Raw genomic sequence first — 13,611 nt, forward strand, 5'->3', positions numbered from 1 at the left:
CAAACTCCCAGAAATTTGCAGAAGGCAAACCTCCAAACTCATTTTATGACATGGCCACCATCACCCTAATACTAAAGCCTGAAAAAGATGCCACAAAAAAAGAAAACTACAGGTCAATATCACTGATGAACATAGATGCAAAAATCCTTAACAAAATTCTAGGAAACAGAATCCAACAACATATTAAAGAGATCATACAGCATGACCAAATGGGCTTTATCCCAGGAATGAAAGGATTCTTTAATATCTGCAAATCAATCAATGTATTGCACCACATTAACAAATTGAAAGATAAAAAACATGTGATTATCTCAATAGATGCAGAAAAAGCCTTTGACAAAATTCAACATCCATTTATGATAAAGAAAACTCTCCAGAAAGCAGGAATAGAAGGAACATACCTCAACATAATGAAAGCTATATATGACAAACCCACAGCAAACATTATCTTCAATGGTGAAAAATTGAAAGCATTTCTCTTAAAGTCAGGAACAAGACAAGGGTGACCACTCTCCCTACTACTATTCAACATAGTTTTGAAAGTGTTGGCCACAGGAACCAGAGCAGAAAAAAAAAAAAAAATCGAATCCAGATAGGAAAAAAAGAAGTAAAACTCTCACTGTTTGCAGATGACATGATCCTCTATATAGAAAACCCTAAAGACTCTACCAGAAAATTACTAGAGCTCATCAGTGAATACAGTAATGTTGCAGGATATAAAACTAGCACACAGAAATCCCTTGCATTCCTATACACTAACAATGAGAAAACAGAAAGAGAAATTAAGGAAACAATATAATTCACCATTGCAACAAAAACAATAAAATACTTAGGAGTATATCTACCTGAGGAAACAAAAGAGCTATATATAGAAAACTATAAAAAACTGAAGAAAGAAATCAAAGAGGACACAAATAGTTGGAGAAATGTACCATGTTCATGGATTGGAAGAATCAATATTGTGAAAATTACTATACTACACGAAGCAATCTATAGATTCAATGCAATCACTATCAAGCTACCAACGGTATTTTTCACAGAACTAGAACAAATAATTTCTCAATTTGTATGGAAATACAAAAAACCTCGAATAGCCAAAGCAATCTTGAAAAAGAAGAATGGAACTGGAGGAATCAACCTGCCTGACCTCAGACTCAACTACAAAGCCACAGTCATCAAGACAGTGTGGTACTTGCACAAAGACAAAAATATAGATCAGTGGAACAAAACAGAAAGCCCAGAGATAAATCCATGTACCTATGGACACCTTATCTTCAACAAGGGGGCAGGGATATACAATGGAAAAAAGACAGCCTCTTTAATAAATGGTGCTGGGAAAACTGGTCTACCACTTGTGAAAGAATGAAATTAGAACATGTTCTAACACCATACAAAAAAAAAACAAACTCAAAATGGATTAAAGATATAAATGTAAGACCAGAAACCATAAAACTCCTAGAGGAGAACATAGGCAAAACACTCTCTGACATAAATCACAGCAGGATCCTCTATGTCCCACCTCCCAGAATATTGGAAATAAAAGCAAAAATAAACAAATGGGACCTATTTAAACTTAAAAGCTTTTGCACAACAAAGGAAACTATATGCAAGGTGAAAAGACAGACTTCAGAATGGGAGAAAATAGTAGCAAACGAAGCAACAGACAAAGGATTAATCTCAAAAATATACAAGCAACTCCTGCAGCTCAATTCCAGAAAAATAAATGACCCAATCAAAAAATGGGCCAAAGAACTAAACAGACATTTCTCCAAAGAAGACATACAGATGGCTAACAGTGCATGAAATGATGTTCAACATCACTCATTACCAGAGAAATGCAAATCAAAACCACAATGAGGTAACATTACACACCAGTCAGGATGGCTGCTATCCAAAAGTCTACAAGCAATAAAAATGCTGTAGATGGTGTGGACAAAATGGAGCCCTCTTACACTGTTGTTGGGAATGCAAACTACTACAGCCACTATGGAGAACAGTGTGGAGATTCCTTAAAAAACTGGAACTAGAATTGCCATATAACCCAGCAATTCCACTCCTGGGCATACACATTGAGGAAATCAGATCTGAAAGAGACACATGCACCCCAATGTTCATCACACCACTGTTTATAATAGCCAGGACATGGAAGCAACCTAGATGCCCATCAGCAGATAAATGGATAAGGAAGCTATGGTACATACACACTATGGAATATTACTCAGCCATTAAAATGAATTCATTTGTATCAGTTCTAATGAGATGGATGCACCTGGAGCCCATTATACAGAGTGAAGTAAGCCAGAAAGATAAAGAACAATACAGTATACTAAGGCATGTATATGTATTTAAAAACATGGGAATGATAACCCTATATGCAAAACAGAAAAATAGACAGAGATGTATAGAACAGAATTTTGGACTCTGTGAGAGTAGGCGAGGGTAGGATGTTCTGAGAGAATAGCTTTGAAACAAGTATACTATCAAGGGTGAGACAGATCACCAGCCCAGGTTGGATGCATGAGAAAAGTGCTCAGGGCTGGTACACTGGGAAGACCCAGAGGGATGGGATGGAGAGGGAGGAGGGAGGGGGGATCGGGATGGGAAACACACGTAAATCCACAGCTGATTCATGTCAATGTATGGCAAAAACCACTACAATTTTGTAAAGTAATTGGCCTCCAACTAATCAAAATAAATGAAAAAAAAAAAGTCTTCTTCAAGGCCATAGTTCAAAGGCCATAGTTCAAAGGCCATATATGTGTGTCACTTTTCAGTGACGTCATATTCTCCCTGTTGGAATTTAACCACCAAAACTGAATTTAAACAATATGCAAAAATGAGGATCAAGACACAGTGCCCCACCTACATACATCTGGCGACAGGAGAGGCTTCTGTTGTATTCAAGGGATAGTTGTGGATAGATCTCATGCTGAATAGGCCCTGGGAGTCCTGGATGAGTCATTAAACACCATTGTCTTTACTTTGGCTGCCACAGCTGTTTTGTCTTCTTTGATTGGTAAGACCTTTCAAAATTATGTCTTTGCATGTTTGCTTTGGCCTATACAAGTTTTCATGGTATAGACCCTAAAGGGGAAATTATATCAGCAATATATCCATTTATCTTCAGCAGTTAAATTTGTTGGTTTGTATGTCCTTGATGATCTTTCTTTATAAATAGAAATGAAACAAACATATTCAATATGCATTCAGTCTCTTTTTAAATCAACCAACTTGAATTAAATTCCTCTCTGTTCCCACTGCACTCCCAAGTCTAGGCTAGAAATAAAAACCTGCAGAGACTGAACTCTGATTCAAGCACATTGTTGTGGACATTTCATTCCCATTCTTTTTTTGGGAAAAAAAAATAGTTGCTAACATTACAATCAGTAGATTGTACATAAACATCCAACCATCTGATTCTCTTGAAAACATGGCCGACTGGCCTGCTTTCCAGCATGGCTGAAGTGAGGGAAGGCTGCTGCCAGTGGTCAGGCCTGTGCTGCACAGGGTCCAGCATGGCCACCTAGTCCTATCATCATTTCTCTTGCCTGCTGGGACATGAGTTTGTGAGAACTAGACTACTAGCTCTCTTAAGATAAAGACTACTTTTGACTTGATCAACTTTGTCTTTGAAGCCTTTAACCCAGAACCCAGCACACAGTTTTTCCTTGTGTGTTTGTTGGATGATATAAAATATCTTGTGGATGCATATGACATTTCTTACAATACGGAAACCCATGCAACTGAAGTACTGCTCTGCCCTAAATCTTTGATGGAGACTGACATCACAGGTGCCCTGGATCTCTGCCATTTGACCCAATATACAAGGCCAGTTGTATGTTCCTGGGCTGTCCCTGAAGTCTTCACTTTGCCACTTGACAACTTATCCTCCTAGCAATCTCCTCTGCAATGAAGACAGCAATACATATCTCATGAAGTGGCTAGGAAGATGACATGAAACCATGAATGTCGAGTATGGCCCCTAGTTACCATTTTCACCATGTTCTTAGCAGATTTTTCTCCAAGTAGGCAAGGTTCTCTGTCTTCTTAGATGTCCACGCAGATCAGGTAGATTTTCTAGCCAAGATTAAAGGAAGAGATTACAGTTCAATTGTCTGTATTCTGAGAAGCTTCAAAGTCCACTCGCCACGGACACTGATGAAGGAAAAGATTTTATCGAAAGCTTTGTGTTTTTATCAGATCTATTAGTGGCGTAAAGGGGAAAACGAGGGTAGGTCAGAGCATATATAACTAGGGGCTCCCGGTCACCACTACATGCTAAGAACCCGAACTTCCCTGAGTACTTGCAGCCAGGAAAGAAGCATGAAGTGGCTTGTGCTCCTCGGGCTGGTGACCTTCTCAGAGTCCATAGTCAAGTAAGTATGGGGACTGTAAGCTGCATCATCTTCCTTGCTCTGATTTTTCTTTTCATCTGATTATTCTTCCACCCATCAGGTTTAGATGGGAATGGACTATTTCCCCGACAGTCTTAAAGTTCAACCCTTACTTATTGATAGGTGCCTTGCTTTAGGAACTGTGGATCCCAAGGGTCTTAGTGTGAATTTGCATGGTTGCACAACCCTGGGGGTACAGTGATGACCTATTGAAAATGCAACTCCTTACAACAGTTCAGTGCACAGTCTATGCAGATGTAGGTGTGGTCCTGTGGAATAGCACTTTTCTACATTTTATTCAACATGTCCTCTTTGTTCCCTGTCTACTTCAGTGTGTATATGTCTATGTCTGATTCTCTGTATCACTATCATTTACCTCGCAATCTCTTTGGAAGTCTCTGTGAATGTATTTCTCTCTGTGTTGTTTTCTTTTAATTTTTCCTTTGACTCATCTTTCCTTCTCGAGCCTCTACCTTTCCCTAACTTGTTCCCTATCTCCTGGATTCTTCTTTCAACTTCGTCTTCTCTTTCAACTTGGAGAAAGATACACTGTTTCATATACAGTTTTGTATCTGAAAAGCAGTGTGACCACAACCAACTCAGTAACCTCTTGCATTTCAAATTGCTCCCTTGTTAAAGGGCATAAATGACCCATTCTACCTCCTTCCTTGAGGTTCTATGAGAAGGATACAGTGGGATGGCAACAGCAAAGTTAATGGCTGTCATTGTTGAGACTTCCTATTTATCAGGTACCTTATATCCATCACTTCACTTATCCCCAAGATATTCTGTTTGGAGGGTTTGTATTGTTACATTCCACCATTTTACCGAGGGGGAGACTGAGACACCACATGGTCATATACTTATCCCAGATTGCAGAACAGAACCTGTAACCAAACCTATGTCTTTGCCATGGTATGTGCATAAAATTCTGACAATAATGTGCCTCATAAAAATGATTTGACAATACACAGGGCCATTACAACGACAGTTTTACCTGAACACTGACAGCTAATTGTCGCTTCTCTGTTTTCTTTGTCAAATGCTCGGTAAAGAATACCTCTAATGAGAGTGAAGATGATGAGAAAAACCCACAGTGAAAAAACTATGCTGAAAAATTTCCTGAAGGAACATGCTTACAGACTGTACCTGACTTCTTCTCCTGGCTCAAATATAACTACTCACCCCCTGAGAAACATCGAGGATGTGAGTATTTTCGGAGGATGGTGCTCCACAGCGCCCCCTGGTGATCTAGCCCAGCACCGGGGCTCATCTGGAGGAACCAGGTGGGATGGTGGAGTTGGGGTTCCTGCAGGAGGCAGAACCACTGGAAAACAGGGACCCCACCCAGAGGAGAACACACTTTCATCCTCAACTGTTGGTCTTTGTGACTGGGCCTGGCAATTCCCAGGTGGCAGGTAAATATCCATTTCTGTGTCAAAGATGCGTCATTAGTTTGAGGGAGATTGTTCCTTCTGAAATAAGTGAGTCAGTCAGTTACAGATGAAGAGTGAACCGTCACTGATCAATTGGTAGAACCAACAGCAAAGCAATTGTGAATCCCCAGGCAGAGGGTTTCAGTTTCCATAGAAGCAAGAACCATACCCATAAAATGTTACTGAACCTGTATTCCGTGTAAGGCCATAAGTATCTAACACTGTGGTTACTGTTTTTAGATTAAAAAAAAGGGCTTATTTTGTCTTCAAGAATGCTCATGCTGGCCTGAGAGATAGGCATATTAGTAAATACATGTCAAATGAAAGGGTCGCCTGTGTGGTGTTGATTGGATGTGGTCTGAGTTTTGAGGGAGTGGCAGAGGTTGATCAAGAAGGACCTCCTGGAGAAGGGGGCGCTAAGGCTGAGTTTGAAGAGACTACAGAGCTTCTCAAATGAAGGCACCAGGACTTCCCTGGGTGTCCAGTGATCCTGGAGTTCCACTGGTTATGCCTCTGTGCTTCCAATGCAGGAGGTACCACTTCAACGCCTGGTCATAGAGTCAGTATCCTGCATATCATGTAGCACAGGAAAAATATATCAAATGCAGGCACCTCTATGACCAAAGTCAGTGAGCTACACGATGGTTAGAAAGTGATCTCAAGGGATATGTGACATCCAGAGGGAGGCATGAGTGTGGGAATAGAGGGTAGCCATTTCTGCACTAACCTACTCCCTCCTTTCCCTGTAGATGGTCTATGTGGGTAACATCACCATTGGAACACCCCCTCAGGAATTCCAGGTTCTCTTTGACACCGGCTCATCTGACTTGTGGGTGTACTCTGTCTTTTGCACCAGCTGTCTTTGTTGTGAGTACAGACAACCTGTACCCAGACCATCTTTCCCTTGCCCTGCCACCCTGTTTTGCACCCTTGGCACCTGATGACACTTACCTCTTGTGTCTGCAGCTTCTCAGAGTTTGTTCAGACATCTTGAGTCTTCCACCTACCGGCCTACCAATAAGACCTTCAGCATCGAATACAATTCTGGGAGGATGAAGGGAGTTGTTGCTCGTGACACCATTCGGGTAACAGTGTAACAAATGCTGAGTCAGGACTGGCAATGGAGTGACCACTGCTTGCAAACCAGATGCAGGACTTTCTGGCAGGACCCTTCCTAGCCTAACTCCCATAGATATTGGCCATCTTACACACAGGATCCTGTCCCTGGGCAGGCAGTGCCTGTGGTGACACATGAGCACACAGATTACCTAACCCAGAGAGTGGCTTGAGATGGGGACTTGCAGCTTCTCTGCCCATGAGCAGTTCAAGGTTCATTTTGCTGGGAGCAAGAAGAGGGGAAAAAGGACCCACTTTTATATTCTCAGGCTGTTCCAGGAACTTTCAGGTGATAACTGTTTTAGTTCTGCCACAACCCCTCACAGCAGTTACTCTGATTAGCTTATGTGATCTATGAAGAAACTGAGTTGCAGACATCAAGGGCCTTGCTGAGTAGACACATGTGGTAAACAGTGGAGCTCGACTGGCTTTTCAGGACTGAAGTTGCTGTGGGATGTTTGGGGACAGGATAAAACTGATCTGGGGACCCTGGAGGCATTCAAGGGCTTCAGGTATCCAGACTGGGAAACTGGAGGCCTGAGAAGTTAGGGGACATGATAAATGAGTTCTCACTCTAGGGGGCCTTTGAGAGTCCAACAAAATTTATGGCCTGCCTCCCCCAAAGTACTTGAGTAGTTCCCCTCTCTCTCTTTCTCTCTCATACACACTCACACAAAGACACACATATCCCCGAAAGTGAATTCCCCAGGCAGTAATTTCATAGGTCTCTAAAGCAAGAATGTGTTTTCAGCTTCTGTCTTCCAGGACAGATGCATAATCCACAGAACCTTACGGAGAATTCAGTCCATTCCTATCATTAGGTCAGTGATGCAAGAGAAGGCTACATTGCTCTTGGGTCCTTCTGTCCACAAGGGACCACTGATGGTACCTGACCTGACTCTTGGTAGCCCCAACTGTACAGAAGTCATGAGGAAAATTTGACTCACCCAAGTGGTGTTTTTCAGAGGGGCACATGTTTTAAAATTCACAGCCTCTCACAAATGGAACCCAAATCCCCCTCCCAGCTTGATCTAACTGTCTGAGGTCCACCAAAGACACAGCCCAGCCTCAGTTCTTCTCTGAGGATCTAATGGCAATGCATCCCAGCCCAGTCCTAGCCCCACTTCACGTGTCTGTAAGTGGGATCACTCTTCTCTCCCACAGATTGGGGACCTTGTAAGTACTGACCAGCAATTCGGTCTAAGCATGGAGCAATCCGGGTTTGAGAAAATACCTTTTGATGGCATCTTGGGCTTGAGCTACCCTAACATGTCTCACATGGGAGGCATCCCCATCTTTGACAACCTGAAGAATCAAGGTGCCATTTCTGAGCCTGTTTTTGCCTTCTACCTGAGCAAGTAAGTCTGAGATGGACAATCCGTTTCTCCAAATGAGGTGTAATTTGCTTTCAGTTGTAGGAAATTTATAGAAGACTTGATAAAGAAGTATCCTGAGAGATAATCTAATCCAAGATAACTATGGCCCCAGGGCCCTTCCTGGCTTCACCACTGGCTTTTATAAATAATGTTTTATTGGAACACAACTCTACTCCTAGGCTCAAGATCAGTAACTTGGTCTAGGGGGATGAGTGAGGAGGAAAACTAATGGAAGGCAACAGGAAACAAGTTGAAGGAAAAGACATTAGGATTGCTTATTAATTTGATAAGCAAGGAAGGAGAAGGATGGTGGATAGCTTTCCTTCCTCATTAGCATTTCACTGCAAGCCCAGGACCAGCTACCCAATTTGCAAGAGCCAGTGAAAAATGAAAGTGTGGGACACAAAACAAAATTGTGAGATCCCTTGTTCAGGAAATATTAGGCATTTCAAGACAGGGAGAGTAGATGTGAATCCCTTCTGAGTGTGGGTCCCTTTGGACAGTAGAGGTCACAGGCCAGTGGAGCCAACTCTGGGTGACCTGATCCCACACCGTTAGCACTCCCAGGCCTTGATATTCTTGAAAAATGACAAAGTGGACAAGGGGAAAGCCAAAATGCTTCAGCACCCTGTCCTCTGAAGGTGTTTGAGCACTTAGGTCACAGGAGGTCCAAGGCATCTTCAGAAGATACAGTGGGTGGAGCCCAGCCAGGTGACTCAGCTTCTAACCTCCTCTGTGCCACTTATTAGCCAGTAACCGACCTCAGTCTGGTTCTCAATCGCTCCTAGACTTGATTTCTGCATCTGTAGATGGGGCCCTTATTAGTGCCTTGATGCGTAGACAAGCACAGACAAGCTCTCAGACAATGCTGTTGTTACCGTCCTCCAAGGATACCTCCGCTGTCTTCTCTCTACAGGAACAAGCCAGAGGGCAGTGTGGTGATGTTTGGTGGGGTGGATAAATCCTACTACCAAGGAACACTCAACTGGGTACCATTGATCCAAGCAGACAAATGGTGTGTCCACATGGACCGGTAAGCCTCTCCCTCTGAGGGTCAGCCCAAAAAATGCTCCCACTACTGTACATGGACACAGGCAGACACACACAAATGGATTCTCAGACAAATAGCCACAGAGACATATATACCACCCACAATGACACAGACAGAATCACAGACACATGGAAACACACAAGCAGACACATATAAACATACAGAGAGACATATAAAAACATGCAAAACTTGCATAGCTACTCAGAGACACAGAAGCACACACAGAGACACATACAAACACACAAGCACATAGATACACAAACAGCCATGGGCTCATAATCCCCAGGCCTCCTGACCAGGGCTCTGACCAGGGTCCTCACAGGGTCCAGAGAGGTCTGTGCAGCTGGGAGAGGGCTGCACCCACTGCCCTGTGAGGTGGGGAGCACGGTCAGAGGACTCTGCAGTGTGGTGAGCAGGATCAGGGAGGATTGCACCAGCTTGGACAGCATTATAAGATGACCAACTGTCCAGGGCTACCTGGGACCAAGGAAGTTCTCAGTACAGATAAATGTCAGTTTAAAAACAGGGCAAGTCCTGAGCAAATGGGGACAACTGGTCTCCTTATGGAGAAGCTACCCAGCAGTGGAGAGAGTTTGGCTGCAGTCTTAAGATGTGAAAGCAACTAATAAAAAAAACACCCCAAGTCCCTGGGCATACAGTAGGGCAGGGGCTATAACAGAAAATCATGAAAGTGGGATCCAGGGGTGACCTGAGGACAAGAGGCAATAAAAGACAGGATTCTGTGTGATATCCTCAGACAAAAGCTGACCTGTCCCTTGGAGTTTCCGTAGGCTAGTCATGTATTTCCTGGCCAGTGTCTCAGGGTCTGAGCTGGCTGTAGGAGCAGTGCTGGGAGACACCCTCTCCCAGAGGAGCTCCTCTCTCCCACCACTATGAGAATCTGCTTCCCCTGTGAATCTCCTTCTTCACTCTGTGTTCAACCCATTATTTGTTCCCCACCAGATACAGCTCTCTGGATGTTTATCATTATTTTCAGTCTTCATTCACTCACTGAGCAGACAAACATTGGGCATCCACTGTGTGCCAGGCACTTTAGGGAGGCAATGAGAATAAATCTTGCCCTCACATCTAAGAAGGCAGATGCACAGAAATGACACATACACTTAGTGAATTGACTTTGGTACATGCTAGACGTGAGGAAGGGTCTATAGAGAGTGACCAAGACAGGAGACTGATAAACACTGGGGTAAAGTCTTCCTTGTAAACAATACAATTAAGCTGGAATCTGGAAGATGAGAAGAAATTTGCTAGTCAAAGGGGAGGGGAGTCTTCTAGGAAGGAAAACCAGCTTGTGTCAAGGTACAAAAGATCCTGGTGTATTCAAGTACTGCATTCAAGGATGTCAAGGGAGGTGCCGTGTCGAGAGCAGATGCAGAGAGTCGGGGAAAGAGGCAAAGGTCTGTTGAGGAGATAGTCGGGAACGGGGCAGTTCTGGGGAGATCAGAGTGACCTCTATGCCCGCCCTGTTCCACTGTTTCTCAGCATCTCCATGAACAGAAGCGTTATTGCTTGTAATGGCGGCTGTGAGGCCATTTTGGACACCGGATCGTCACTAATACTTGGCCCAAGAAGACTGATCAGTAACATCTTGAGGCTCATTGGTGCCACGCCACAGGATTCGGAGGTGAAGGGTTATGCCCCAGGGTCACTCCCAGTTCCACATACAACAAAGATGTCTATGGCCAACCTCTCTCCCTCTCTCTCTAACAGCACTACGTTCCATGTTCTGTGGTCAATACCCTGCCCTCTATTGACTTCACCATCAATGGCATCAACTACCCAGTGCCAGCTCAAGCCTACGCCATCATGGTGAGGGGACAATACTGAGGATTGGTTCTCAAACTAGAGCTTGCAGGAACCCTTGGGCTTCTGCTGGGAGGAGGGCGCCATTTGCAGGCCATGTCACACCATTGTAGATGCTCTGAGCCTTGTGGCTGGGCCAGAGCCTCCCACAGAACCAATCACTTGAGAGTAAAGGGCCGTCTGGGACACTGATCATCCTGAAATAAATGTGGAGATGCCACACCATGCTGGCATGGTGGGAGTCACAAGGCGAGGGGAACACTGAGGCCCTCAGTCCTCAGAGAGCTTCAGTTCAATATGAACCCTTAGGTGCATGAACATGAAAGTCAACACTAGCAGTCCCTGAGATAGGCCATGTTACAAGGAGAATGGCTGGGAACAATCTCAGTGTGATGCTCCATCATAAATTAACAGTCTCCCTTCCCTTCTCACAGTTTTCCTGCTTTGGATGATAAATTACATGGTCCGCCTAGATCTCGGTTGCTTCTTCCTCTTGCTCTGGCCAGGTGCCCACTTTGTGAATTGGGGTACCTGACCCCTCTGTGGGGATGTTGGATACTAAGGTGAATAAAGGGTGCACAGTGACTGCTCACCCCGGCACAGGGTGGAGGCTTCATGTCAGCCCCCTGTGGGAGTACATAGCAGACTGATGGGCTCAAAGAAGGCTTTGAGGAACAGAGGGAATTTCAGGAGTTCTAAAACCACAAACTCATGGAGCCATATGGAGGGTTGCCTGGTTCTAGGCAACACTGCACTGGATTCCATGCAAATGGCATCCCAAGGTGCTCTGCATTGGGGCACTGGGGACTTACTAAGGGTGATGAGGGCTACTGACTGACTGGTGGGAATGGGGAACCAGAGTACGTTACCCAATCAAGCCTGGAGTCGCCAAAGAGGGTGAGTGTGGGCTGAAGGAGGCTTCCCAGAGTTCCTGAGTGAAGTCTTCAAGAATGTGTTGTGGACACTGCTATATTTAAGATGGATAAGCAATAATGAGTTACTGTGTAGCACAGGGAACTCTGCTCAGTTATATGACAGCCTGGATGGGAGGGGTATCTTTGGGATCAGGATACATAGATACATACAATTGAGTCTGTTTACTTTCCACCTGAAACTCAGAATATTGTTAATCAGCTATACTCCAATACAAAATAAAATTTCTTTTAATAAAGTTTAGATTATGGGGATGCTGGAGGAGAAACTGCATTCTCTGTAGAGAAAACAAGGAGCAGGAGTCAGGAGGAAAGAAACAGGGAGTGAGGAGAACCAGGGGACAGTTTTGTTCTTTTCTAAAAATTGTATTGAAGTGTGGATGATCTTCAGTGTTGCCTTAAGTTCTGCTGCACAGCAATGTGACTCAGTTATACACATAAAAATATATGTATTATTTTTCTTATTCTTTTTCATGTGGTTTATCACTGGATATTGATATAGTTCCTTACTCACGACAGTAGGACTTTGTTGTTTATCATTCCACTGTTTCCCCAACTCCCAGTCCTTCACGCATCACACCCTTCCTCATGACAGCCATATGTTCGGGCCCTTTTTGATTTTGGATGAACTCTCACATCCCCTGCTGCTCATAAAACCATTTGATACATACCAAAAGAGGGACATAAAACTATGAATGGTGCTCGGTCTGGATATTGGGGGGAGTTGCTGATAAGGGCTCAAGCTGACTGGTGTGTCTTTGACTCCCCCAGGATTCTGATGATGACTGCTATATCACCTTTGAAGAGAACCCACTGAGTACATCTACAGAGACCTGGATCCTGGGTGACGTCTTCCTGAGGCAGTATTTCTCGGTCTTTGATCGAGGAAATGACAGGATTGGCCTGGCACAGGCAGTGTAAACGCTGGGAGTGATTCAGGAATCAGTAAGGCCACTCCTAACACACACTCACTCACACTTAGGGCACTCCTGCCCAGGATGCTGATGAACTGTATTTGGTGATCTGCACACCCTGTTCTCAGTAAAGAATAAAAGGTTTCACTCATAATGGTGTTGAAACAAATTGGTTCCTCTGTTTGTGTCTGGGAGTGAAGGATCTAGAACCAAGCCTGATCCAAAATTGAGAGGAGCCCAACTCTAACCGGCTTCAAGGAAAAGGGAGACTCATTGAAATGATTCAGGGAATCCAGGACACAGGAATCAGAGCAAATACAAAGATCTCAGTGACTGGACCCAAGAAATCAGAAGTCTTCAGTTCTCTCTTTCTCACCCTCCCTCTTTCCCTTCCCTCTTTTTTTGGGGGTCTTAGCCTGACAACTTCCTTCCTTAAGGCTTCTACACCTAGTGTAGGAGTCCAAGCTACCTGCCCTAGGATTTTATATCCCCAAGGCATCACCTAGTAAGGAAAGAAGCTCAGAGCCATCAGAGGGTGTTCTCTGAATGGCCCACCTCAGGTCACCTG

The 13,611-nt window shown here is 44.0% G+C and overlaps 1 protein-coding gene across 1 annotated transcript; it reads left to right on the plus strand.

Annotated features, from left to right (window-relative positions):
- The first annotated feature begins 4,275 nt into the window (after positions 1-4,275).
- LOC122431289 (pregnancy-associated glycoprotein 1-like) lies at positions 4,276-13,050 on the plus strand. Its single transcript, XM_043452530.1, has 9 exons — positions 4,276-4,376; positions 5,450-5,600; positions 6,580-6,697; positions 6,797-6,915; positions 8,111-8,304; positions 9,239-9,355; positions 10,877-11,018; positions 11,105-11,203; positions 12,901-13,050. The coding sequence occupies exons 1-9, from the start codon at positions 4,276-4,278 to the stop codon at positions 13,048-13,050; spliced, it is 1,191 nt and encodes a 396-aa protein (XP_043308465.1).
- The last annotated feature ends 561 nt before the right edge of the window (positions 13,051-13,611 follow it).

This window comes from Cervus canadensis, chromosome 29 (assembly GCF_019320065.1).
Source record: "Cervus canadensis isolate Bull #8, Minnesota chromosome 29, ASM1932006v1, whole genome shotgun sequence".
NCBI classification, from domain to species: Eukaryota; Metazoa; Chordata; class Mammalia; order Artiodactyla; family Cervidae; genus Cervus; species Cervus canadensis.

Coding starts and splice junctions, on each gene's coding strand:
- LOC122431289 (XM_043452530.1), top strand. CDS start 4,276: ATGCTAAGAACCCGAACTTCCCTGAGTACTTGCAGCCAGGAAAGAAGC. Junction 5,601..6,579: donor CCCTGAGAAACATCGAGGAT/GTGAGTATTTTC, acceptor CTTTCCCTGTAG/ATGGTCTATGTGGGTAACAT. Junction 6,698..6,796: donor TTGCACCAGCTGTCTTTGTT/GTGAGTACAGAC, acceptor TTGTGTCTGCAG/CTTCTCAGAGTTTGTTCAGA.